The 24658-nt window shown below is 32.4% G+C and overlaps 2 protein-coding genes across 21 annotated transcripts in view; both read left to right on the top strand.

The window, feature by feature from the left end:
- The window catches only part of LOC143244984 (formin-binding protein 1 homolog), a 95130-nt gene extending 81801 nt beyond the window's left edge, over nucleotides 1-13329 (top strand). For 13 of the 20 annotated variants that reach the window (XM_076490632.1, XM_076490648.1, XM_076490636.1 and 10 more), the window contains 3 exons: nucleotides 135-325; nucleotides 3945-4150; nucleotides 8339-13329. In XM_076490632.1, the coding sequence (XP_076346747.1) occupies nucleotides 135-325; nucleotides 3945-4102 (349 nt within the window). In that variant the 3' untranslated portion in view covers nucleotides 4103-4150; nucleotides 8339-13329. The remainder of the gene's footprint in view (nucleotides 1-134; nucleotides 326-3944; nucleotides 4151-8338) is intronic. The other 7 variants (XM_076490641.1, XM_076490640.1, XM_076490646.1 and 4 more) reach the window with 2 other exon arrangements.
- Nucleotides 13330-22594: 9265 nt separating this feature from the next.
- LOC143245593 (uncharacterized) overlaps nucleotides 22595-24658 on the top strand; it is a 34567-nt gene continuing 32503 nt past the window's right edge. The window contains exon 1 of the mRNA XM_076491949.1: nucleotides 22595-23198. Within this exon, the coding sequence (XP_076348064.1) occupies nucleotides 23165-23198 (34 nt within the window). The 5' untranslated portion in view covers nucleotides 22595-23164. The remainder of the gene's footprint in view (nucleotides 23199-24658) is intronic.

Here is a 24658-nt window from a genome sequence, read left to right as displayed (position 1 = left end):
TCAATATGTCTTGGTTCTCATGAGTTTTAAAGATATAATGAGTTATGTAATATTTCTTTTGTATACTTGTATACACTTTAAAGATATGTAATCTCTGTATATGTGATTAGAAAATTTTATATTGTGTGCATCAGCAAAGCTGACCATAACTGTAGTTCCTCCTATAGTCCTGAGAGTGGCATAAGTACAAGTCACACAAGTATCCCAGAAGTTGATGTGTATGCTGATGAAGAGGAGTTTGATAACATAGAAGAAGAGAATGTGGATTTTGAACTAGAGCCTCTTCCTGTGTTGGGTACAGCAAGAGCTCTCTACCCTTTTGATGGTCAGTTTAAATTATTTTCATACAATATGTGTGCTTGTTTGTTCCAGTTGTTTTAGAAACAAGTTAGGAAATAGCATGATCTGTTCAATTAGTAATTGCTAGACTAAACATTAGTATGATGTATGAAAATGAGGAAATGTTTAATTATGTTTTTCCTTTGTGTTGTTCAGAATACAAGCTACAGGAACTTGTGCAACAAGCTCTCAGTAAAAAATACCCACTGTGTTTGATATTTTGAATCTAACTACTACTACTACTACTACTACTACTACCACCACCACCCCATGTGGTGAAATCCTGTATGTGGAGTGGGGAGGGGGGGAGAGGATCCTGGTGCTTCAACAGCATCTGGGGTACTGCAACACACCACTTTGGCCTTTAATTCCAGGATCAATTGGCTGGTCCTGCTTAGCTAGAATCAACTGAGTACCAGTGTTGGGCATTCTAAACAAGTGTGGTAAACATTGTGTCTGATGCAGATGTTTGAGTATAGTGCTCACAAAGCCCTTGATAACTATGAACAGCAGTCTTCACCTCATTCTGCACCTGTACATTACTTTATTATAATGCTTTCTTTTTCAGACAAACCTTTATGGCAAGTGTCTTTCTTTTTTTTTTTTATTCAGAAGGGATTAGAGAAAGGCTTTCTAGCTCACCAACATCAGTCAAGAAGCTACGTTCTGAGGTCAATGAGACTACTTCTCATGCTACTTTGACATCTTGCTTTGCTGTCTTGGACATTTGCTGCCTCATTATGCTCCACTATTATGTCAGAACTCATACCATATGAAGTATCTTTTGCTCTCCTTGAATATACAAGTTGATAAGTCAACATCTATTCCCGTTTCTGTTCCCACTGTTAATTCCAGTGATGGCCCAGTTCTGTCTCCTTTGTCCTGAGCTTTTGTTATCTGCTAGGGTCCATCTTCATCCCCAAGATACAGAATGGTTATTTGTTCATACCCACAATCACTGGAATCTACTTCAACTGACGGATATCTGCCTAGTCAACCCAATGCAGAATCCATGGAGATGAAATGATCATCTAGTAAAGAAACATGGCATGGTAATAAACAGAAGGATTCTTCACCCAGATTTCTTCCACTCAAGTAAAAATGGGTACTTTGATGCAGTAGAGCTGTCAAGGTTTTCATTCTGATCAAGATGACATTAAGTCCTTGGTTGATTCCTATAACATACTTACAGAAAACTTTTATGAAACCTGCTGATACTGTCATCTTTTGGCAGTTTTCTTTATATTGGAATGATATTATAAAATTTCAGCTGCTAATCTGAAAGATCAAACACCCTAAATTCTCCCTCTGTTTTTTTTTTTGTTTGTTTTTGTTTTCTTAAACATTATCAGTATTCTCTAATATTTTAAGATTATTTTAAGTTACCTTACATTTTTCTTCTGTATTACATAGTGATCAGAAAACAAAACACTTTTACTTTAATATTAGTGAAGGTCGTTTATAACTCAATCACATAATTTTTGTAGGAAATTAACTTCTTTAAATTATGCATTAATCAACACAACTTTCTTTCTGTTTTATGAAGTAAAATTGTAATGCATAATACTATCAAATACAAAAATAATTCAGATATGTAAGCACATTTTTCATATGTAGTGTCATAAGTTGTGTTTCATTAAATTAAAATTTGTTTGAACAATTGATTTTGTAACTGGTTACCAAATGAGTGTTTCTTAAACAGGTTCATGAAAATGAAAAAGTAGAATTAGTTAACTGAAAATATTTCATGTGAAACAAGATTTTTAAAAAATCTTAAATGCACCAGATTGCCACAGCCTTTAAAAACTGTCCTGGACCGTTCCCTCAGACTCTCCTCATCTTGCTTTCCCTCATTCAATGCTGGCAATTATGAAAGCCAAAATTATTTTGGAAGGATGGGTCCACACCACTTTCAAAATGCCCAGCATACACTATGTACATTTTTAGGGTAATCAAACTCACTAGCTTATTTTTATATTTTCATGTTTTGACACTTTTTTGTAGAGTGTAAAATTTTCACAAATTTATAAATGCTCATGTAATCCTTACCTCTTAGTTCTCAATAGTTTGTTTTTTTCAGTCTGTTCTTTCCTTAGTTGTGATTATTATTACTCACACAGTTAGGTAAAAAAATGGCTATTTTTTCTGAACATAAAAATTTGCTAATTTTAATAATTGAAACTAATACTGTTAGTTTTCAATAATACCATTATTTCATAATAGTAAATATTACTATTATTACACACACAAATGTGTGTCCTGACATAGCCAGGTGGGTTAAGGTGTGCGACTCGTAATCTAAGGGTTGCGAGTTCGCATCCCCGTTACACCAAATATGCTCGCCCTTTCAGCCATGGGGGCATTATAATGTGATGGTCAATCCCACTACTCATTGGTAAAAGAGTAGCTCAAGAGTTGGTGGTGGGTGGTGATGACTAGCTGCCTTCTCTTTAGTGTTACACTGCTAAATTAGTGACAGCTAGTGCAGATAGCCCTTGAGTAGCTTTGCACAAAATTCAAAACAAATACAAAACAAAATTTATTTAAAATATATAAAGGAATATTAAGTAGAATACAGTGTTATAATGACTTGTTTTTAACTTAAATGTTTAAAATAATGTGCTGTTTATTACAGACTTAATATTAAGATTGAAAAAAATTACTTGTTTGTATCACATAATTTTGCAAAGCTATCTGCACTAACTATTGGCAGTTTTGAAAGCAATTAGTAGAAAGAAGACAATAACACCAACTTTCAATTTTTGGACTATTATAATCCAAGCATAAGATTTTATTGTTACTCTGATAACACAACCACGGTTCCAAAGAGATTTTGTGACAGTGGTGCATGAACCATAGAGGATCAGATCCACAGTTCGGGCACCCTAACTACAAAGACACACCCTGCTAATTAAAGAAGAAAAGAATCATGGAATCCAGATTTTACACATAACATCATTTATTTATGAAATTGTAAAAGATATTACCTCAAACTTTATATATCATGACTTAGACCAAAATAAATTATGCTGTTCTTATAAGGATATTTTTGGAAATTATTAATAAGCTTATGCATATTTTTAAGGAATTACTTTTTCAAATATTTCTTACATATTTACTAACTTAAGACAAAACATGCTCGCCTTTTTAGTCGTGAGGATGTTTATAATGAGATGGTCAATCCCACTATTCATTGGTAAAAGGGTACCCCAAGAGTTAGTGGTAGGTGGTGGTGACTAGCTGCCTTCTCTCTAGTCTTACACTGCTAAATTAGGGACGGCTAGTGCAGATGGCCCTCAAGTAGCTTTGTGCGAAATTCACAAAACAAACAAACAAACAATTCTCCTTTTTTACTATATATATTTAAGAGAGATAATTAATTTTCTATCACTCCTTTAGTTAGTCAAGTTTAGTAATTTTGTATTCTTTCCTTTTATTGTTATTGACAAATCTATATTGTGAGCCTTCAACAGTATACTCGATTTTAGATACTTTTGTATCAATAGTAACAGCTCTATCGTATGGTTTTTACTGAATACAGGTTGCTTTTACTTTCCCCTTTATATAACATATACTTACTTTTAATATTTAAACTTTATATACAGCTCAAAGTGAAGGTTCTATTCCAATGGAAGAAGGAGAGGAATTTGAAGTTGTGGAATTAGATCAAGGAGACGGATGGACGAGAGTACGCAGAGGGGACGTTCAAGAAGGCTTTGTACCAACCACCTATCTTCAGTGTTTTCTGTATAATAACTGCTAATCACCACATTCAGTTTTAGTACACTACGATGTGGGTTTCAGTATGCTGGTATGTGTTCTTTATTTGACAGTTACTGAAGTTTTAACATTTCATTTCTTTATCAAAATATCATTCAATTTTTGTAATTTATAGCATTCCTCTACAGTTTTATACATACTTATTACTGTAATAGATAGCTTGTAATATTTTAGTTATTTTTCTGTTATTTCCAGAATGAACTAGTGATTTTATTTATTTATTTTTTACACCTCTAGCTTTCACTAAGATACTGAACGCTTCGTGTTTTTGTCAACAATAATATGTTTGTATCCCCCCTAGTGGTACATTGGTATGTCTATGGACGTCCACTGTTAGAAAGTGTGTTTCTATACATGTGGTGGGCAGAGCACAGTTGGCACTTTGTGTTTAATAACAAACAACAATAATAAATTTGCAAGTTATCTTTTATTAGACACTAATTTGAGACTTAAAGCCATTTTACAACAGCAAAGTAAATAAATTTATCTCTTAATATTATGTTGTGTACTGCAAATGTTTATAGTTATATTATCACAGTTTTGTAGTTTAACTTAAATAATTATATCTCTAATTGGCAGAGGGAGTTGTTTGTGTGGGTAAATTAGTAATATGCATCATTAAAAAAAAAAGAGTATTGAAGAATGTGTTAAAGAATTGCTTTTAAGTAGTTAGATATGGTGTAAAGCTACATTTTAATCTTTTTGTAAAATAGTTTTGATAAATCTCCTAACACTAAATCATATGCTTTTAACTTTCCAAATACAATATACCACTTCAGCATATTAGCTAGAATCAGATAACTGTCTCAATTATAAACTGCTGTGAAACTTTAGTAAAACTTAATCATACTGAAAATGTAATAAAATAAAAAACTGTTTTATAAATTAACTATCTATACATTGTGTCATTTAAATCATAAATGTTATTTTGTAATATTCACCATGACATACAACAAGAAGTAAAAATATTATTTTAAAACCTAGACTGGGTAAAATTTTACTTTGAAGTATATCTTATAAAAACTTGAACTTAGCCAACTAAAAATTAGATTTTGCAGTAAAATTCTTGTTATGAAATTTTATGAAGAATGAAAGATGTTTATTACAGAAAAATTAGCAACTACTTTGAACTATGCAAAATATCATAGCTCTAAGTTTTTCAGTTGCTAGATGATGACATCTGAACACACAGTTAGTGCCCAATTATTTTTAGGGAAAGTAGGAACATAAATGATGTAAAAATGTATAATTCTTAATGACAAGAAACCCACTTGAAATAAAAAAATATATCTCAGAATGGCTGATATGGGTATTAACACTTTTACTAATAAAGCAGAAAACAGTGTTTCGACCTTCCTAGGTCATCTTCAGGTTAATCTAAGGAAAACATTTTTCATATTGCTTAGAATATTTATTGTAAGTAGATAAATTTAAAAAAGTGTCATTAATATGTAATTGAGTTTTGATCAATGTTTGGATGATTTTGTGTGTGTGTGTTTTTTTATAGCAGAGCCACATAGAGCTATCTGCTGAGCCCACTGAGGGGAATCAAACCCATGATTTTAGTGTTGTAAATCTGTAGACTCACTACTGTACTAGCAGGGGGCATTGGATGGTTTTATAACAAATCTTAAGTGAAGAACTAGTAGTGTCTTAGTTTATTGATACAAAATATGTGTAATCTACACATTCTTTACATATTACCATTAGGTTGATCAACAACTGAGTTTATTTATCTTACTTAATGCGTAGAGTTACAAGAGACAATCTGTGCCTGTGTCACATTTTTCACAAGACATACTTGAGCTTTCAAACATGGCTTTAATAATAAGTTTTTGACTAGTAGTAACAAATTGTAATTTGTTCACACAATACATGTCAATTAAAAGAGTCATGTACACATTTTTTTAAAGAGTTGACTTTAAATCATGAATATGATATGAACTGCAGGACTAGCTGCTTCTTCTGTTTTCAAAGTAACTTCAAAATTGCTGTCTTGCATGCATTTGTACATAGAATATATTCAAAATAGTTTCCCAGATGATAGAATCAAGGCAACTGATAAAGTTTCTTTTCAACAGCTTTAAACAAAGAACTGCAGCATTAGAGTGATAATATCTCAACTTAGTCTTTTTTAATCATTAGTACTTTTGTACTGCTGAAATCATCATCGGCTGTTGCAAAATCTAATTTAATCTGTTGCATCACCAACATTATTTTTTGTTCTGTAATTGAACAGTCTACATGATATCCTCTTCCCATGCCATCTCTAACAAGCAATGTGTTTAAAAGATAAAATATACATTATGAATAATAGCACTTCAGAATATATTGTGTGTGTTTCCTTCATAGAAGAGGTAAAAAATAAAAAAAGGAAAGGTAATTGAAAGGATTATCCTCAGTTTCAGATAGGAATATTGATTATCTATTGTTATTTCAAAGAATCTTTTGTATCTCCATTAAAAGTGTATCCTTGGTATGTGGTTCACATTTCTTTGTTCTATGAATGCAGTTAATAACAGCCTTAGGTTTTTTTTTTTTTTAAATGATTCTGGATATTTAATGGCAAATAACTGAGTTTTAACTTGAAGAGTTAAAGTCTGCTATTGTTATTGAGGTGTGGCTTATCAGGAAATGCCCAAAATATTTTAAAATAACTCTGACTCAAACTAGAAAATTACAAGGCATCTAATGCTAGTTGTCAGTTCTTCCTCTTAGTGGGAACATTTCCTAACTTCAGTAAAGAAAAAAATAAACATTTATGATCTTTAGTCATTACATAAAGCATTTAATTTTATATTTTAATGTTATAAACCAAGATCTAATTACCCAGGTCAACATTATAAAAAGCACAATTAAAATAAAAGATATTTTGAAATACTTTATTTTAGGGTTACAATGAGAAATATTGTTTTAGAAAATGTTCCTGGGAATGCTTTTGTTGTTGTTGCACACCTCAAAGATCCCCAAGGGGTGCCTTTCTGTTACTCTTATAATTCTTTAGGTTGATTTTTTTTTTCCATTGACACTCACAGTAGATATTGTCATGTTGGAATTTCTAAATCCCCAATTTTTACCCATCTTTTATAAGCTGAATGTATGAATATTTTGCAATGGAAGTGGCTATTACATTCTATACCTAAAACTAATCTTGTGACATCACATTACCTACAAAATGCCAATGTTTATAGTTTTGATACATTTTGTTGAACTGAAACTTTATAGGCAATGGTTTTTATGTGATTTGCTTATTCAAAATTAATATAATGCATTTCACCTTCTGTATACTTGAATATTCCTTGTTACTTGCAGCAGTTAAATATAATAAATTTTAGTGGCAGAAATACATTTCAGCTAATCTACTACCAGTTACACTCAAAGTATAGCTTAAACTGTGGTACCAGTAGGCCTGGTATTCTGAAACCATGTTACTGGTAGCAATCAGAATAAATATTTGTGGCTGTAATGTTTTTTTCTTGTAATACTATTAACTATACTGCTCAAGATTTAACCATAACATGATTGTTGTCTACATCACCCTTGGTCTAACAAGTGAGAGTTAATATACACCTTTGTTAAATACTTTAATTTTATTGTGCTAACCTTAATGTTATTATCTTTTTTTTTCTTTATTGTTATTGTTAATTCTCTATTTACTATTTCTGAAATACATATTCAAAAACAACAGGATTATCTCTCACATCTGAGAAAGATTACCTAGCAACAATATTTTACTACAATCACTTTATTCTTGTAGCAGATATATACAACTTAAAGGTTTCTACTACTGTCAGTGTGTTTTATGAACACTGTCTCATATGCGTTATGACAAATTTTATTAGTTCTTACATGCACTCAGAATTTTGATAACAAAGAAATTTAATAAATATCCCTGATAACTGTGAAGTATGGTCATCAATTAGCTTTAAATGGCTTACTCACTTTTAAGTTCAGAAAATCCTGCTTTATCTCATCAAAAACAAATGGGAGTGAGCAACAAAATCTACCTGTGTGTAGTGGTTAATCCCTCTGTAATGGTTATTAAGAGGAAAGTGAGTTATCTTGTTAAAAAATGCAGTGTTAAATCAAATGCTTTAAAAATAATAATATTCGTTTTTACTTTTTTATAAATCAATATAAGGATTGAGTTTTATAATCTAAATTTTTCACATTTTGTTTCTTAAAAAAATCTAGAACTGTTATCATTTTTTCTTTGCAGGTTTGGACAGCATGTATGCTATAAAATATATATATATGCATTTCACTTTGTATGTATGTATGTATAGTTATACAAAGAGTACATCAATGCAACCGACATTTGCTCATCTCGTATTCTGTGAATAAGGATGTACTGTGCTCTTGGAAGAAACAGGTATTTGTCTTATATTTTAGCTGAAAATGATAGCCAGTTTGAAGCACTCAAGGACCATCTTGATGGCATCATGAAAATATGCATCACATTGGGAACAGTTGTATTTAGCAGTGGTCAGCAGCTTTTCCTATGTGTTAAGTTAGCCATATTTTAGTGAGTACATTATTTGAAAGAAAGATTTGAGTTTTTGTATTATCTTCTAATTTTTCAGTTATTATTAAAACAGATTTGCCAGTGGTGAGAATTTGTTATGAGTCTTAAATAACAAATTAAATTTTGTTTTTTATTGTAGATTTTAACTTTCTTATTGGAGCATTCTCTAGGAAAATGAACAATACATTCAGATGAAAATTAGCAAGTCATTGTTTAGTAGGTTGATTAAGGTTCTAGTGAGAGGTCTGAAAGCTTGCAATAGAAAAAAAATAGGTTTTTTTTGTAACATTAAAAATAAAACCATTGTTCACATAACCTTTTTATTTCTAAACTGTCATTGAGAAAAATCCATCCAGTATTGCATGACATTTATGAGGTAGTTTTATAGATGCTGTCGTAATTAGCATTTTGCATTATATGGTTATTATCACTAACTGATTTTTTTTTCTCAAAACAATTATTAGTTTATGAAAATGTAAAAAATGAATAAACTTTTGCATTTTATTTACCCAGTCACAAGTTACTTGAAGTACTTTCAATACAAAATTAATTTGTTTCTTTGGTTTTGTCATCTAATTTCAATTATTGTTCACATTCTATCTCATGCTGTATAATTGCCAAGTTGTCCATCTTTCTTTTAAAACAGTTGTACAGTTTATAAGTTTTTTCATTAATGTACACAAATTATTAGAGGAAATGCAGACTTAATATTGATTTTTATTGACATCACCTAGAGAAGTTAGTTTCCTTGCAGCCTTTTTATACAAGTGTATTAGCTGAGAAATCTTGTAATAGCTTTGAACAAAAAACAAACTAAATATACATTAAGTGCAATCAAGTAGTGCACAAAAATAAGTAAAATCTGCAAAAGCTGAGGCAACCAGGATGAAAAGATCATTTGTTCCAATGTTCATTGTATTACTGGACTATATCATATACACTCAACTGTTTTGCATAGCACATGAAGCTCCAGGGAACAAACAGTGTTATTGCATTTTTTTTGTATTATTTTTATGCTTTGTAAACACTGTATAGTGACCAAAACAAAAAGGCAAAAACATGTAGCAAGACATTAGTTGCTTTTAACAGCAATTTTTAATGTATTTGATGTATAATAACATTATTAGTTTACTTTCAAAACTTTTTTGTACTTCCATTAACAAAAATACTTGTGAAGGGTTACTATATTGCATGCTATGTTAAAAACAAGTCAGTCAGGTATATTCTAATTTTTGTTGGTAAATTTTTAATGTCATATTTTTGAATTAATATCCTTATTAAAATAGAGTTTTGAATATGATGTGACTTAATAATGCCAGTATTGTATTTATACACATTTTCTGGATTTGATGTAGCTTTACAAGCATTGTACATTTCTTTAGGTACATGTATGTGAATTTATTCTCAGTGGTTCTTGTGATTGATCACTTTATATCTAACTTTATAAAGTTAACTGTTCACTGATGTTGTAAGATTAACAGTTTAAAGGAAGACTTAATTCTCTCTCTCTCTATAGTTCAATGAATCAAAATGTTTGCCATTTATTAAGTTTATGAATATTTTCTGGATTTGTGCTGTTGTACCGAGTTTGATCCCAAGATAGAAATTAAAGGATGGTTAATTGTGCAATGCTGTTTAATTTATGAGCAACTTTATTTGTAAGCTAGTTAATTCATTACAGGTCTCCCAGTAATGTAATAAAGTTAGTTGTTTACATTTTATCTCAAATCAGTATATTTAGATAAAATAAACTTTGTGGGCTGAAAACAAGAATACTATCATTAATAAACAAAGTAACAGATATTTCCTTTATGAAAAGCTATATTTTTGCTAATCTTTTTTTCTCTTATTTATCTTTGTAAATAGTCAGTGTTTTGATGTTGTAAAAAAAATAAACAAATATTTTACTTATGCAAAACAGAAATATTCACTTGACAGTTTTCAAAATTGTGTTAGCAAACCAGATTGATTTCAAACAAAAGATACGTTACTAAGTTGTTGGTTTCATTGAAAGTTAACCATGTCAGATATTGGATATTAATTACATAGTCACTCTGAGAAACTGTTACACATTGCTTTGTATGTTTGTTTTCATTCACAGTAGCATTTTTTTTATATTATATGATTCAACAAAAAGATGTGTTATTTTGGTCTAAAGATTTTAAACAATTCCTAGATGCATGTTAATGAATTATATATATTTGAAAAATGGTATTACCAGTTAATAAAGTAATGTTAACTATCACATTGTCATTGATATGAAACTACAGAATCTTTTACATTTATTTTTAATTTGTACCACAAAATTCAGTACCACCTAGAATAATGATAAAATATTTATTACTTTGGCTTTATACCCTAGGTGTGTCAAATATTATAGTTTTATATTGAAACTTTTGATTTTTTTGTTAATTATGTTGATTTTCAGTGTTTCATGACACAGCTGCAGTGCATACCATACAGATGTATGTTACTTATTTTTAGTTGTTTTATCAGCTTTTATTTTGGTAATTTGTTTTCATTATTGAAATGAAAAGACAGATGTTATCCAACACATTGGGTTACCTAGAAAGTAATGGCTTCAATCTTGCATAAATTGTAAAAGTATTAATATTGTTAATAATGTTTTATCAATTGTTTCTCATTACATTTACATCCAAGATTGATTGGTTGATGAATTTTGTTTTTACCTAAAATGTTACCAGGTTTATATACTGATATCTCGCCCTGAATTTTGGGCAAGGAATATCTCAAATAACTATGACAAATGTTAACAGGTTACTTATAACCAAAATACTCATTTAGTAATTTGGCTGTTTTTGACGTCTAAAAGTTTGCTTACTGTTATTTTTTCACTTATATATAATGCAATAAATTGAGATCTTCAATACTAAAGGAGCTTTTAAACATCTTGAATATATATGACAATTTGTTTTCTTTTTTCATTGGTAAACTCTCATATAAATAGTTTGTATTTAAATTTTTGTAGCAACTATGCAAAAGCCAAAGAAAACTTGACTTGTGGTGTTATAATTTACATACTTGTGTATTGTGATTTTTTTAACTATATTTTGATATGTAAATCCTTACGTTCTTTATTTGAATCAAATTGGATGTGTATCATACCTGATTATTATTGTCCTGAAACGTAAAATATTAGGCAGAATGCAGCTCTTTAGTTTGTTTTCTTTACATAACCAAAATTTATAATGGTGATTTGTGAAAGTGGATAAAACTTTTAAAAAAAAATGAGATGGTAAGCTGTTTGTTTTGGGTGTTTTTTCTATATTTTGTTGTTGAATATTAATATATATTTTAGGTCATGTTGAAAATTACAACATTTTTTTTTCTTGCAGTATTTATGTGTATTAATTCTTTAAAAAAATATTTAAAGTTTTCTAACAAGGAAAGCATTTGATTTGCTAGAATCTTTAATCATAAGTAGACAGTTAAAGCATTTTTGGTGCCTTATGTGGAACAAAAAATAAACAATTTATTATTATTATGTAATGAGATATTCTAATAAAAGAAACTGACATTATTTCAAGAAAACCTTAGGTATACTATAAATATTTCCTCTTTTTTGAAGAAAATTTGTTATTTAAGTATGATTTATGTAATTAGTTATACTATCACACACCAGGTGGATAGTGGAAAAATCATGACATTTCTATGAAGAAACATCTTGAAAGTTCTTTTCTGTATTTATTTCTTGATCATATTTTTTTTTTACAAGCAGCTGTAGTTGATTAGCTTTAATTACATCTAAGATTTTATTCAAGGATGTTCATGTACATCAGTAGAAATGTTGTAGTATTTGAAAACAACTGGTCATTTGTGCACCTTACTTGGTATTACTTTCCAGACTCACTTATTTTGACATGTAACAACAGTTTGTTAATGTTTACCAAGACTGTAGTTTTCTGATGCTTATCAAAATAAGTAGTGCTAAAACTGTTAATTTTTAAATAAGCAAAAAAATGAAGTAGAACATAACTGCATCTTTGGAGTTATTCTGTCATCTTTAAATTACATTTTAGTGACAAAAAAATCCCAGATTCTGAAAGTGTTTATAACTCATTAAGTTTTCCAATCGTAAAGCAGTAGGTCAACCTGCAACATTAGTTAATGTGTGTCGTAAAGATAAATAGTTGTCTCTCATGGTATCATCACACATTCTCTGAAGATTTTGATGTGATTTTTTAAAAATATTTCTGACTTTAAAGTGATAGTGAAAAAAATATACTTATGAAATGGTGCAACTGCTAAAAAATTCTATCAGCAGTATCTCGTATGCAGTTCAACATCATGTTATTTGTATTTGGTTAGTGTCTGAAACGTTTGCATTTGCTGTATAAAGCTTTTCCTAAGTAATTTGTTATTTTATGTAAAAATAATATTTGTGAATGAATACTCGTACGAATGTTAAGATGGGATTTGCCTGCATTTTCTATGTGATCACTTGGGACTTTTCTACTTTGAAATAAGGCTCATACTTATTAAAGGTAGATATAAAGCTTAAACAAGTTTGTTTGCTGTGCTCAAGTTGACAGTGAACTGCTTTTGGCAATGGTCAGAGGCACTAGTGCATGACAAGGTTTCCTTTAATGTTAGTAGTTGTAGGAATAATTTATTCATGTTGATGTAGTTTCATCTGTTGTGGAAATAAAATTTCTCTAAACTTAGCTTTCTATGTTGTTCTTTTTAATAAAAAAATGTTAAATCATAGATGCAAAGGATGCTTAAAAATTTTACACTTTACATAAAAGTGTATGTTATTACTATATTTGCCTTGGTAATAACACATTAAACATTATCAATGTGTTTAATTTAAATTTAATGTTATCAGACTAATTATCCTACTTAATAGCAAACATTTGCCCACCCCCGCTAGTATTGATTTCAAAGCTAAAATCAGGGATGCAATTCCCCTTGGTGAGCCCAGCGGATGGCCAGAGGTAGCTTTGCTGTAAAAACAAAAAAACATGACATGTCCAAGTATGCTGAAGCAATCGACTCATAATCCAAGGGTCGCGGGTTCGAATCCCGGTCGCACCAAACATGCTCGCCATTTCAGCTGTAGGGGCATTATAATGTGACGGTCAATCCCACTATTCGTTGGTCAAAGAGTGGTCCAAGAGTTAGCGGTGGGTGGTGATGACTAGCTGCATTCCCTCTAGTCTTACACTGCTAAATTAGGAATGGCTAGCGCAGCCCTCGAGTAGTTTTGCGCGAAATTCAAAACAAACAAGCAAACATTTGCTCCAATCAAATAGCCCTGACATCTTCAATTCTTAGAGAGCTCATGGTCGAAGGAATTTTTTAGTAATAATGCACGTTTTAATATACATAAAATTTGTCTATGTAAGAAAAAGAAAATAATCGGAGTTGAGAAAACCAAAGACAATTGGACGTTCCATAAATATTTTTTTTATAAACATGGGTTTGCAAGTAAAGGCATCAGATTTTGTAATTGTGGAGTTTCAAGTACCAACGGTGTCAAGTATTACAAAAGATATCCATTATCAAGTTTCCTAGAAAACCTAAAAATAACTAAATACTGGTTGTATTAATTGAGTGCAATTGCCCAAATAAACCTGAAATGACAGCAGGGTTATTTGTACTTAAATATGTACAATGGCCTACATCCAACGATGAAACTTGTCATAACTATCACTTTTGAAATAATTTAGCACGTTATATGACTAAGTAATTGTTAAATATTAAATCGCCACATAAATATCATAACTGTTTAACAGTCTTGCATATCCAACAATAGTGGAACGCCACTCTTGCTGATACCACATTCTGGAGTTTTTTTCAAATTGCGTGTTCCTGCAAAAAAAGAAAGAAAGAAAGAAGGAATCCTTTGGATAAAATATTTAAAGATATTAAACTGTCCGGTTCCTGAACACATTTAGGGTTTCGTTGCCAACAGTTTCAGAATTTCTTTTCTTTTACAGTTGACTTAAAACATTGCCATATCTATACAAAATACTTTCTGGGCATAATTATCCATAAACTAGAACTCTGTTGATCATTTACAAAACTTTATACATACGTCTTGGTCAGCTTCTGTGACTTATCTCTGCTATTCATGTAATTTGACGAGTAGACTGCATAGGGATTGTTAAGAAACCGTCTGCCACGATACCCACTGACCATAGGTCAAAGAACCAGAAGAGGAAACCATTGTAGTCAATTGTTGATTCTTTTTAATGCCTCTGACAACCATAATAATCAGATGGTAGAACTAAGAAGTCAGTTTTTCACGTTCTTTCTGATTGAGAACAAGAAACCGTTGTAATCAGTTGTTGATGCTTCCACTTTCGGCCATCAAATCCAGACAACTATTGAAGTTTATAAGATAGTAATCCAAGCAGTTTGTTATGAAAATCATGATGACGATGAAAAAATTTTCCATTTCTTCTTGATACCAAATCACTTCCACCAAAAATTACTTAAAGCTCTACTTGCCAACGTATCAAAAGCCTTTTCCCAACCCAAAGTGATTATTCGTACGTTTGTAACCTATTATCAAATTGATTGATGTTTTTGGAAACTATATTATTTATCATACACTTGACTGGCCTGCAACTTTAGATTTTAGGGTTTATTGTTATTCAAATTACTCGAGTCCTGGTTATGCTCACTCACCCTCTATACCTTTTTACCTACCCCTAATCGCTTGGCGCAAGCTTGTAAGATTATGACTTTTAAAATTACAATTTCAAGATACGTAGCGGGTAGAACACAGAATCCATAGTGTAGCTTTGTGCTAAACAACAGCCAAACTAATTTTTTTAAAACCCTTAACTAGTTTGTTCGTAACATTTCTTTGCGTTTAAAAATATATATCATAGTTTACTGTATGAACTTTTATTCTATATTCACTTCTTTTCAGAATAAAGAAAACAATTTGTGATTATTGTTGTTTCTACACTTAAATACAGTTAGGTAGTTTTACTCAGTAGGTGGTAAGCAGTCTACTTGAATATACGAGGTCTGTTCAAAAAATACGCAGACTGAAGTCATAAAACAAAATGTACTTTATTTAGAAGTTACAGGTCTGGGACCCCTTCAAAGTACTCTCCTCCCCAACGCACACACTTATTTCAACTGTGTTTCCACTTGTTGAAATAGTCCTGGTACGCTTCTTTTGTAATGTCCTCCAGCTCCTTCGTGGCATGTGCCTTAATTTCGGGAATCGTCTCAAATCTTCTTCCTTTCAAGGGTCTTTTGAGTTTGGGGAACAAGAAAAAACCGCAAGTAGCAAGGTCAGGTGAGTAGGGGGGTGGGGAAGAACAGTGATCGAGTGTTTGGCCAAAAACTCACGAGTTCTGAGGGCTGAATTTCGCAGCAACGCGGTGCATCTTCAATTTTTCGGTCAAAATCTCGTAACAAGATCCAACTGATATCCCACACTCTTCAGCAAGCTCCCTGACAGTTGGACGTCGATTTTCCTGCACCAGGGTGTTGATTTTGTCGATGTGTGGGTCGTCAGTTGACGTGGAAGGACGTCCAGGACGCTCATCATCTTCAATGGACTGTCGACCATCCTTAAAACGTTCATGCTACTTGAAACATGCCGTACGCTTCATAGCAACATCACCGTAAGCCGTGTTAAGCATAGCAAAAGTTTCAGTCGCAGATTTTCCAAGTTTAACACAAAATTTCACAGCAAGTCGTTGCTCCTTCAGGTCATTCATTCTGAAATCCGCCAAACGAAAAAATCGCACTTCACTTAAAACCGCGTAGCTAATACACAAATGAAGATATCTGCAATCGGGAAATGGCGTCGTAATCAGCTGATCTGTGCGAACCTAGCGACACCATGCGGATTCCCCTGGAACCAACTGGAGCCGCGCAATTCAAACAGTCCGCGTATTTTTTGAACAGCCCTCGTATATCCGTCTGGTAATAAGAGTTTTTATATTCTTGGAATGGGTGTAGCAGAACTTATGCTGTTTGCTAACATTGTGCAGTGTTAACTGCGCATTTAAAATTTGATTGGTTATGATGTTGGCTGCTAGGAGTAAGTGACTTGATAACAGTAGAAGGGAAATGTCTCAAGTGTTATTCTGATTTCTTTGGACGGGTGAGTGATGACTAAAGAAGACTGGAAATTTCATATATTTTTCTTGGTAATGTTGCAAGCGATTGAAGATATCCTCTGATATCAGTTTGAAAGAATTGTGAACCGTTTTCAAAGTTTGATGTAAAACTAGAAGCATGAAGTTCAAAGAAAGAAACATCTAGGAAACATTTTTAGTTTATTTCTTCAACAAGCGAAAGGAATCACTTCTTATCCTTCAAAAAACACTTACAATTAGAAAAATGGTTGTGGTATGTACAAGATTGTTTTGGAATTCGCTCAAAGCTACACGACGGCTATCTGCGCTAGCCGTTCCTAATTTAGCAGTGTAAGACTAGAGGGAAGACAACTAGTCATCATCACCCACCGCCAACTCTTGGGCTAGTCTTTTACCAACGAATAGTGGGATTGATCGTCACATTATAACGCCTACACGGCTGAAACGGTGAGCATGTTTGATGCGACGAGGATTAGAGCCCGCAACCCTCGGATTACGAGTCGAGTGCTCTAACCACCGGGCCTTGTACAAGAACCTTCTATTTATAATAAAACACAATTTTAATTAAAACACGACTTTCACTATGACTTCATGTGAGAGTTTGATTATATCTTTATTGATGTATATTTTTTAAATGTAGTACTGAGTTCTTAAAATAAAGTTGTTATTTCTTCGATAAACTGCACCACTTTTAATATACAAATAATTTACGGTTTATATCAGTAAAATTTACGGAACTTTTCATCTCTGTACATTGAATCATTTTGATGGAATTAGTTCCGTATGACTAATGAGCGCAATACTAACATACTTCTCGTGCAGTACTTCCCAGAAAACCCTCATTTGTTTAAAGAAAACTTTCGGTCTTTTTCAAAATTTTTACAATGAATAGAAGTACCATAATTTTTTTCATTTAAGTCGCGTGCTTAATCCTTTTTTCCACGTCTACCCCCACACACACACCTAAGGTGTTTTTGATTAGATAGATAATACACGTGAAGAAGAGGTTGTTTCTTAGCCTGCTGTGTTCTGAAGATGATTTGAATGACACACAGAATGAGACTGAAATTCACTCCTAAAATACTTAGGATAGACAAAAAAATCACACTCTTGACCATACTGTTATTAACTTAACTTTATACCATGTTACGAACTAGTACAAATACTGCATACTACTAGGTAAGTGATTGGTGCATCTGTGTTGAGAGTAGCTACTTTACTCATAACTGCTGTTTTGTGTGAAAGGCAAAGTTTTAATCGTATTTAACTTCGTGTGCCAGAATCGGCCTGGAAATGTTATTTGCAAATAACATCGATCTAATCAAGAAGACTGGTCAGAAAACAAACTTTTCATGTCTTCCAGAAAGTTGTTTTACGGAGGAACATCCTTGAGTGTGACACGCTAAAGTTGAGTTCAGTGAGGCGCGAACAATCGAGGTGCCTTCTGAACTTTTCCAACTTAAGTTAAGACCAATTAGATGACACAGCTCAGAGACTGTTCGCTAACGCTGTACTTGCAGCCACTGGAGTGTGTGCTTGTTCCCAGTACAACAACTTATGTGAATAGTTTGAACTGTTAGAAAAAAAGTAGTATATCTACAGGAATGTATTTATAAATAATACATAATGAGGGAGGAGCCGAAGTACGTGACGTTTACTCTGCTCTCGTATAGTATTTCAAAACACATTCATTAGAAACTGCACCAACGTACAGCAGGGAGGAATAGGCAATGAACCTGACCCTCCTTGGTTTTTAGATCTAAATCCTGATAAAAAGAAAGAGAATGAATTTGAAACCCAGACAAACGTTGATATATTATGTTTGTAATTTAAATTTATAAACTTTTAAATCATTTTTCATCTAGATTAATAAAGCTTCTGCACGAATTTGAGTAGGGGGCCTATTTTAGTCAAATTTAATTTTTATCTTAGTTGTGGAAAATTTACGGACTTTACTAAAATGAAGGATTTGATCTCCATGGTAGACAGAGCACAGATATCTTGTTGTGCAATATTTTACTAAAACAAATAACAAGTAGTTAGAGAAAAATTAGTAATAAATAAAGTGAGTCATAATAGTCACGTGATCATAAGCGCGCGCGTGTGTGTGTGTGTGTGTGTGCAGGGAGTGGACAAAAAACGCCCTTCTTGGAAATGTTTATAATTTGTTATATCTTTTATTAGATAACAGAACGCACTCGACGAGATCTGTTCAGATATGATTTCAAGTTTTAACTTTCGTAAGTACTTGAACTTCTTCATAATTTTAGTTTCACATTCTCATAAAAAGAGTTGTGCACGTGCTTAGATCTTGGTATTCTAATTAGCCTACAAAATGATCAAATAAGTTTCTCTGTAATTGTGGAGTCGTTAAAAGATATCTTAAAGATTTGAGATCATATTTGAACAGGTCTTTTCAAGTGTGTTCAAAAACATATAGTTTTATATATTATTCTGTTATCTAATAAAAGATATAACAAATGAACAACATTTTTAAGGGGCCACTTTTTTTGTCCACCCCCTATATAAACACAAAGGCACACGCTCAATGAGCGTATATGATCATGTGACTATTGCGCTCACCAAATAAATTGATTTAAGTAGATGTTTTCCTTATAATAACTAATTCGTGCAAAGAACCTGTCTGGACTATGAAAGGTATCTAGATTATCATACTTGGCAGTTAAACATTGTAATCTTTTATTTAAATATTCAGTGTAATATTTACATTATACTCAAAGTCCATAACAAACCCTGATAGAGGAGAAAGTATTGTATGTTTCTAAGTAACTAACGATGTTGTTCAGGTTGTGATTAAAACTTTCTATTAGTTTAAAGGTATAAAACTTTACATAGATTCTTATTTTCAACGTGTTTTAAGATACTGATGAATAACCTAAGTTAATTATTCAAAATCGTTTTACATAAAATTTTCTGAGTTAACGACGAGGAACATAATAAATCTCGGATGAAGAATAATTCCCCAAGGACAACTTTAAATACTTTTAATGACATTAAAAGTATTAAAACAATGCATGATTCATTCTAAATGATATATCAGGCATGGTCACCATAAAAAAAAAAGAAAAAAAAAAAGTATAAAACGATGCAGTTTTAAGAAACGTTTTTCCTTCTACATACCCTAAAGTCCTCCGCTAGTACAGCGGTAAGTCTACGGATTTACAACCCTACAATCAGGGGGTTCGATTACCCTCGGTGTACTTAGTAGATAGCCCAACGTGGCTTTGCTATAAGAAAACGCACACATACGCTAAAGAACTAGTGGCAGATAGTTTGGTTTGTTTGGAATTTTGCGCAAAGCTACACGTGGATTATCGATGCTAGCTGTCCCTAATTTAGCAGTGTAAGACTAGAGGGAAGGCAGCTAGTCATCACCACTCACTACCAACTCTCGAGCTATTATTTTACCAACGAATAGTGGGATTGAACGTAACTTTATAACGCCCCCCACGGTTGAAAGGGCGAGCACGTTTGGTGTGACTGAGAAGTAGCACATGGTGCCTTCTTCTAGTTGTGAATATATTTTTGTGATATTATTTCTATTTCATGCAGAATGATTAAGCTTTTTCGATATTATTATGAACTTAAGTGCTCTTTATTAGAATTTTAGAAGTCAGGCTATTGAGTTGGTTCTTCGAGCCAAGTTCATTTTGTTTGTTTGGTTCACGTTAAGCACAAAGCTCTACAATGGATTATATTTACTGTGCTTAACGCTGGCGTCAAAACCCGCTTTACAGCGGTGTAAGTCCTAGGACTCGTCGTTAAGCCGTCGGAGAGGCTTAGCCAAGTCTAAAACACACGTGCATATATATAATAAAAACAATAAATAGATTGATTGATTTAGCGCAAAGCTACGCTCTGGCTATCGCAGATAATCGAATGTTAGGTTTTAGCGTTGTAACCCCAAGGACTTACTGCTGACCTATCGGGGGAACCACTGAAAACGCAAAACAACTGATATTCTATTCAGTGCACATTTTTTATAATGGAACTAAAAAAGTTGAAGCTTTTTCTGTATTTATTTTGTAAACACAAAATATATTTAAATCTGCACTTACGAAAAAACACTCCTTTGGCTGACTAATATGTGGATAATTATAAGGCTGTCTAGATATACCTTTACTGTTTTTCACTTTAACATGACGTGGCGTTCCCATATTTTTCCGCACAGTTTGACTCACTCGCCAGTCTTTTTTACCATTTCTTAGCTTGTTTCATTGCTGGCTGAAACAGATTAAATATTTGCCCACTTCCATCACTTTAACTCGAAGCCAGACATTTGGTTCAATCCCACCTCTATCACCTTCATGCCAGAACCACACATTTGACTCAAGTCCTATTGGCTTGTCCACCTCTATCAGCGAACTTCAAACCCAGACACTTGGCTCGAGATCGTACTTTATTTTGTTTCTTACTGTGCATTAGAAACTTTTTTTTTTTTTTAAATTATTAGTTAGTAACTGAGTGATCACATGTTTCTGAAATTCGCGCTAAACTACACCAGAAATAATTGCATTAATCATCCGTACTTTTTTGAACTCGTAGACCAGGAAAGGCAGTGACTCAACAGTACCCACCATTAATAGGACTTCTCTTGTCGAGAGGCCCGGCATGGCCAGGTGGGTTAAGGCATTCAACTCGTAATCTGAGGGTCGCGGGTTCGAATCCCCGTCACACCAAACATGCTTGCCCTTTCAGCCGTGGTTATGGATGCTTAATATACATTTCTTCCTGAAGTTGCTTCGGTGATTTTAAAGTACCGATCCATAATTCGTGGAGTTTTTATTGTTGTTGTTCTTGCTCGGGTATTTCCCCCCCCCTTTTCAAAAGCTTTCATTTAACTTCTGTTGTATCTAAATTACTTAATTTTTCACACATTTATACAGTTTAGCTCAATATTTCGGATTCTAAAAGTTTCTGCTTCAACATATCTCGCTGTATGTTCATACTCGTCAATGTTCTAGAAGAAATTCGACTCGTATTTCTCAGCTAACTCGTATCATTATGCGTTTTTTTTTCTGATAGTTTAGAAAGACAAAAAAGCGTAAACAAAAGAACTTTTTTACAGTAGTTTTATTAGAAATATAGTTTGATAAATACGCCCTTTTCAATTCGTGTACTTCACTCAAATCAGTAGCTGTTACAAGTGTAAACATTAGTTTACATGATAAGCTCTTATCAGTTAAGTGACTTTAACACTAATCACTTCTTTTTATTGTCCTACTCCAGACAGATTATGTAAGCGTTTTGTAGTTGAAGTGACATGAAGACAATTCCCTTTCCAAACTAAACAAATCAAAGAAACTAAAGGCATAGGTTTAGCTATCTTGCTTTAAAATGTTTTTGTTTACTAAACGCTTAAAAAAAACAAAATTGACCAAAATAACAAGAGAAATACACACTATATTCAACAAAGGAAATCCAAAGGAATACCTTAATAAAAATAAATAATCGAGATAAGAAAAACAAACAAACACCGAGAAAGTACTACGCACAGATTCTACTGAGAAAATAAATATTATACCATTAACAATATATTAGGATCAGCGTGTTAGTGATCTATATCACAATATGTGAAAAAATGGTTATTGTTTCTTCTTTAACCTCAGATAAGAAAACATTTAAATAATAAAGCAATACCGTTTAACTGCAATAATGCAATTAAAATACAGGTCTAAAAATGCAAAATGTGAAAGAAAACTCTGCTATAGAAGCACCGAGAGAGAGGGAAAAATAAAATAAACATTGACATATACCAGCCAATGAGCGTAAGCACACAACTCGTCATCACGAGCTTTGCTGTGGATGACGTCGTTCGATTGGTATGATAACATCTCATAGTATGTGCGAAAGCGGTGGAATAAGGTTCGAGGATACTCAAACCGAAGCCAGTGAACAGTGATAGTGTAATATAATTGTGCCTTATATGTAAGTTAATGAACCGAATTCTTCAAAAATTATAACAGAAACTGTGTAGGAAAGGAAGTTACCTTTTTGATTCCCAAAACGTTAGTGAGTTGAAGTTTGTGTTGGAAGTATCGTACTCAAATTTATCGATCGACAAATTGCACTCGTGTTGTACAACTACAAGTGTAGGGGACTTTCTCATTTGAAAACTGCTGGTTGGTTTAACAGAACCAAAGATATTTTGTTTTTTTTACCGTCAAAACTTCACAGAAACTCCTGTTTTTGAGTGTATATAGTTATACAGCAACTGTATCAGTAACTGAAAAATTCTATTGTTTTTTTCTTAGAGTTGTTTCCGGATTTAAAAAACTCTGATATTTGTTTTGCTTTCGTATCAACATTACTGTTCGTATATTAGCTCAGAGAAACAAGGCTTAAAATATATATTTAGTCGGTAAAGGTGCCTCTCATGATATAGTTGCTGCATTTAAAAGAAACCATGATTATTCCCGTGGTAAAAACGTCTTTTAAAGGTAAGTTCTCATGTATTTATTTTGAATTAAACTCGAAACTAATTTAAATTTTAAGAGTTATTTACAGTTAGTATGACAGAAACAACTAAATAATCATTCCCTGTTGTAGTTTCATCTTCTCTTTTATACAATATATTTTCCTCAATTTTAAGACAAAATTTAAATCTTAACAAGTGTATAATTAAACTTTTAATCAAGATAAAACATATGTATATTTTTCGCGTAATTTAAATACTATTAAATAACCAAAAATCTTTACTTACAAATGTTATACGTATGAATATACAAGCCGAAATACTTCCTCCCTAAGTGTAATATGTACTTCTATTGTTCACAATTTTGCCTTATGATGACATAAAGAACATTATATGGACTAATAGACCTTCGGACTATCGCCATGGCCCAGCGGTTCAGGCGCTCGACTCGTAAGCTGAAAGTCACGGGTTCGAATCCCCGTAGCACCAAACATGCTCGCCCTTTCAACCGTGGAGGCTTTATAATGTGACGGTCAATCCTACTATTCGTTGGTAAAAGAGTAACCCAAGAGTTGGCGGTGGGTGGTGATGACTGTCTTCCCTCCAGTCTTACACTGCTAAATTAAGGCCGACTAGCGCAGATAGCCCTCGTGTAGCTTTGCGCGAAATTCAAAAAGAAACAAACAGTCTATCGCTATGGGATCGGCTGTGGAAAATGGGTACCCCTGTAGGATTTTTCAGTGAAAAAATTGAAGCCATATTTTTGTTGAAAGGTGTTTTTGAATTTGTTAAAGGACAAATTCTTGTTCATGTATTGTTTTTTTGTGTTTTTTTTTAAGTCTCTAACCTGGTATTTTGAATGTGAGTTTTTACTTAAAGATTAATTGGGGCTCAATTATATAGAGAGTAAACAATATTAATAATTCAATTTCTCTCGTGGAGAAGATCAAAATCATATAGAAATGAATATCCCAAAGTGATAATAAATATGGGTCAAAACTATTCCTAATGTATACTTTTGGGTCAATATGGAAATTAAATTAACTTTTACAAAATCCTGCTAGACCTTCAGACTATCATTACGGAATCACCTGGTGCCCTATTAGTGGCCACAAATACTCATTATAAACTATATAAATCAAGAGGCTCGATTACAATTCTCACACATACTATTATAATTAAGAACGAACTGCCTACGCTTATCGTAGCTCGATGTTGCTAATTGTTTTACCAGTCATGTCAGTTCGTTTCTAATAGCATTAGTGTTATATTATGTTCTATAATTGGGTGGATTTAATTTTGAACTATTTGATAATATAGTGCGAAGTCCCAGTACATTTAACGATAACGAATTAATTTATTTTGTCAATCACGACCTATACGGGCTTTGTTCACTTCCACAAACGACGTTTTAACAGAAATTTCGAAACTGATAACTACGCCTAACTCGCAAATAAAGCTAAAATCACTTAATTGTAAAAATTC

Source organism: Tachypleus tridentatus, chromosome 2, assembly GCF_004210375.1.
Source record: "Tachypleus tridentatus isolate NWPU-2018 chromosome 2, ASM421037v1, whole genome shotgun sequence".
Classification (NCBI taxonomy): Eukaryota; Metazoa; Arthropoda; class Merostomata; order Xiphosura; family Limulidae; genus Tachypleus; species Tachypleus tridentatus.
The sequence above is the reverse complement of the archived record's forward strand: the minus strand, read 5'-3'. Positions and strand labels throughout refer to the sequence as shown.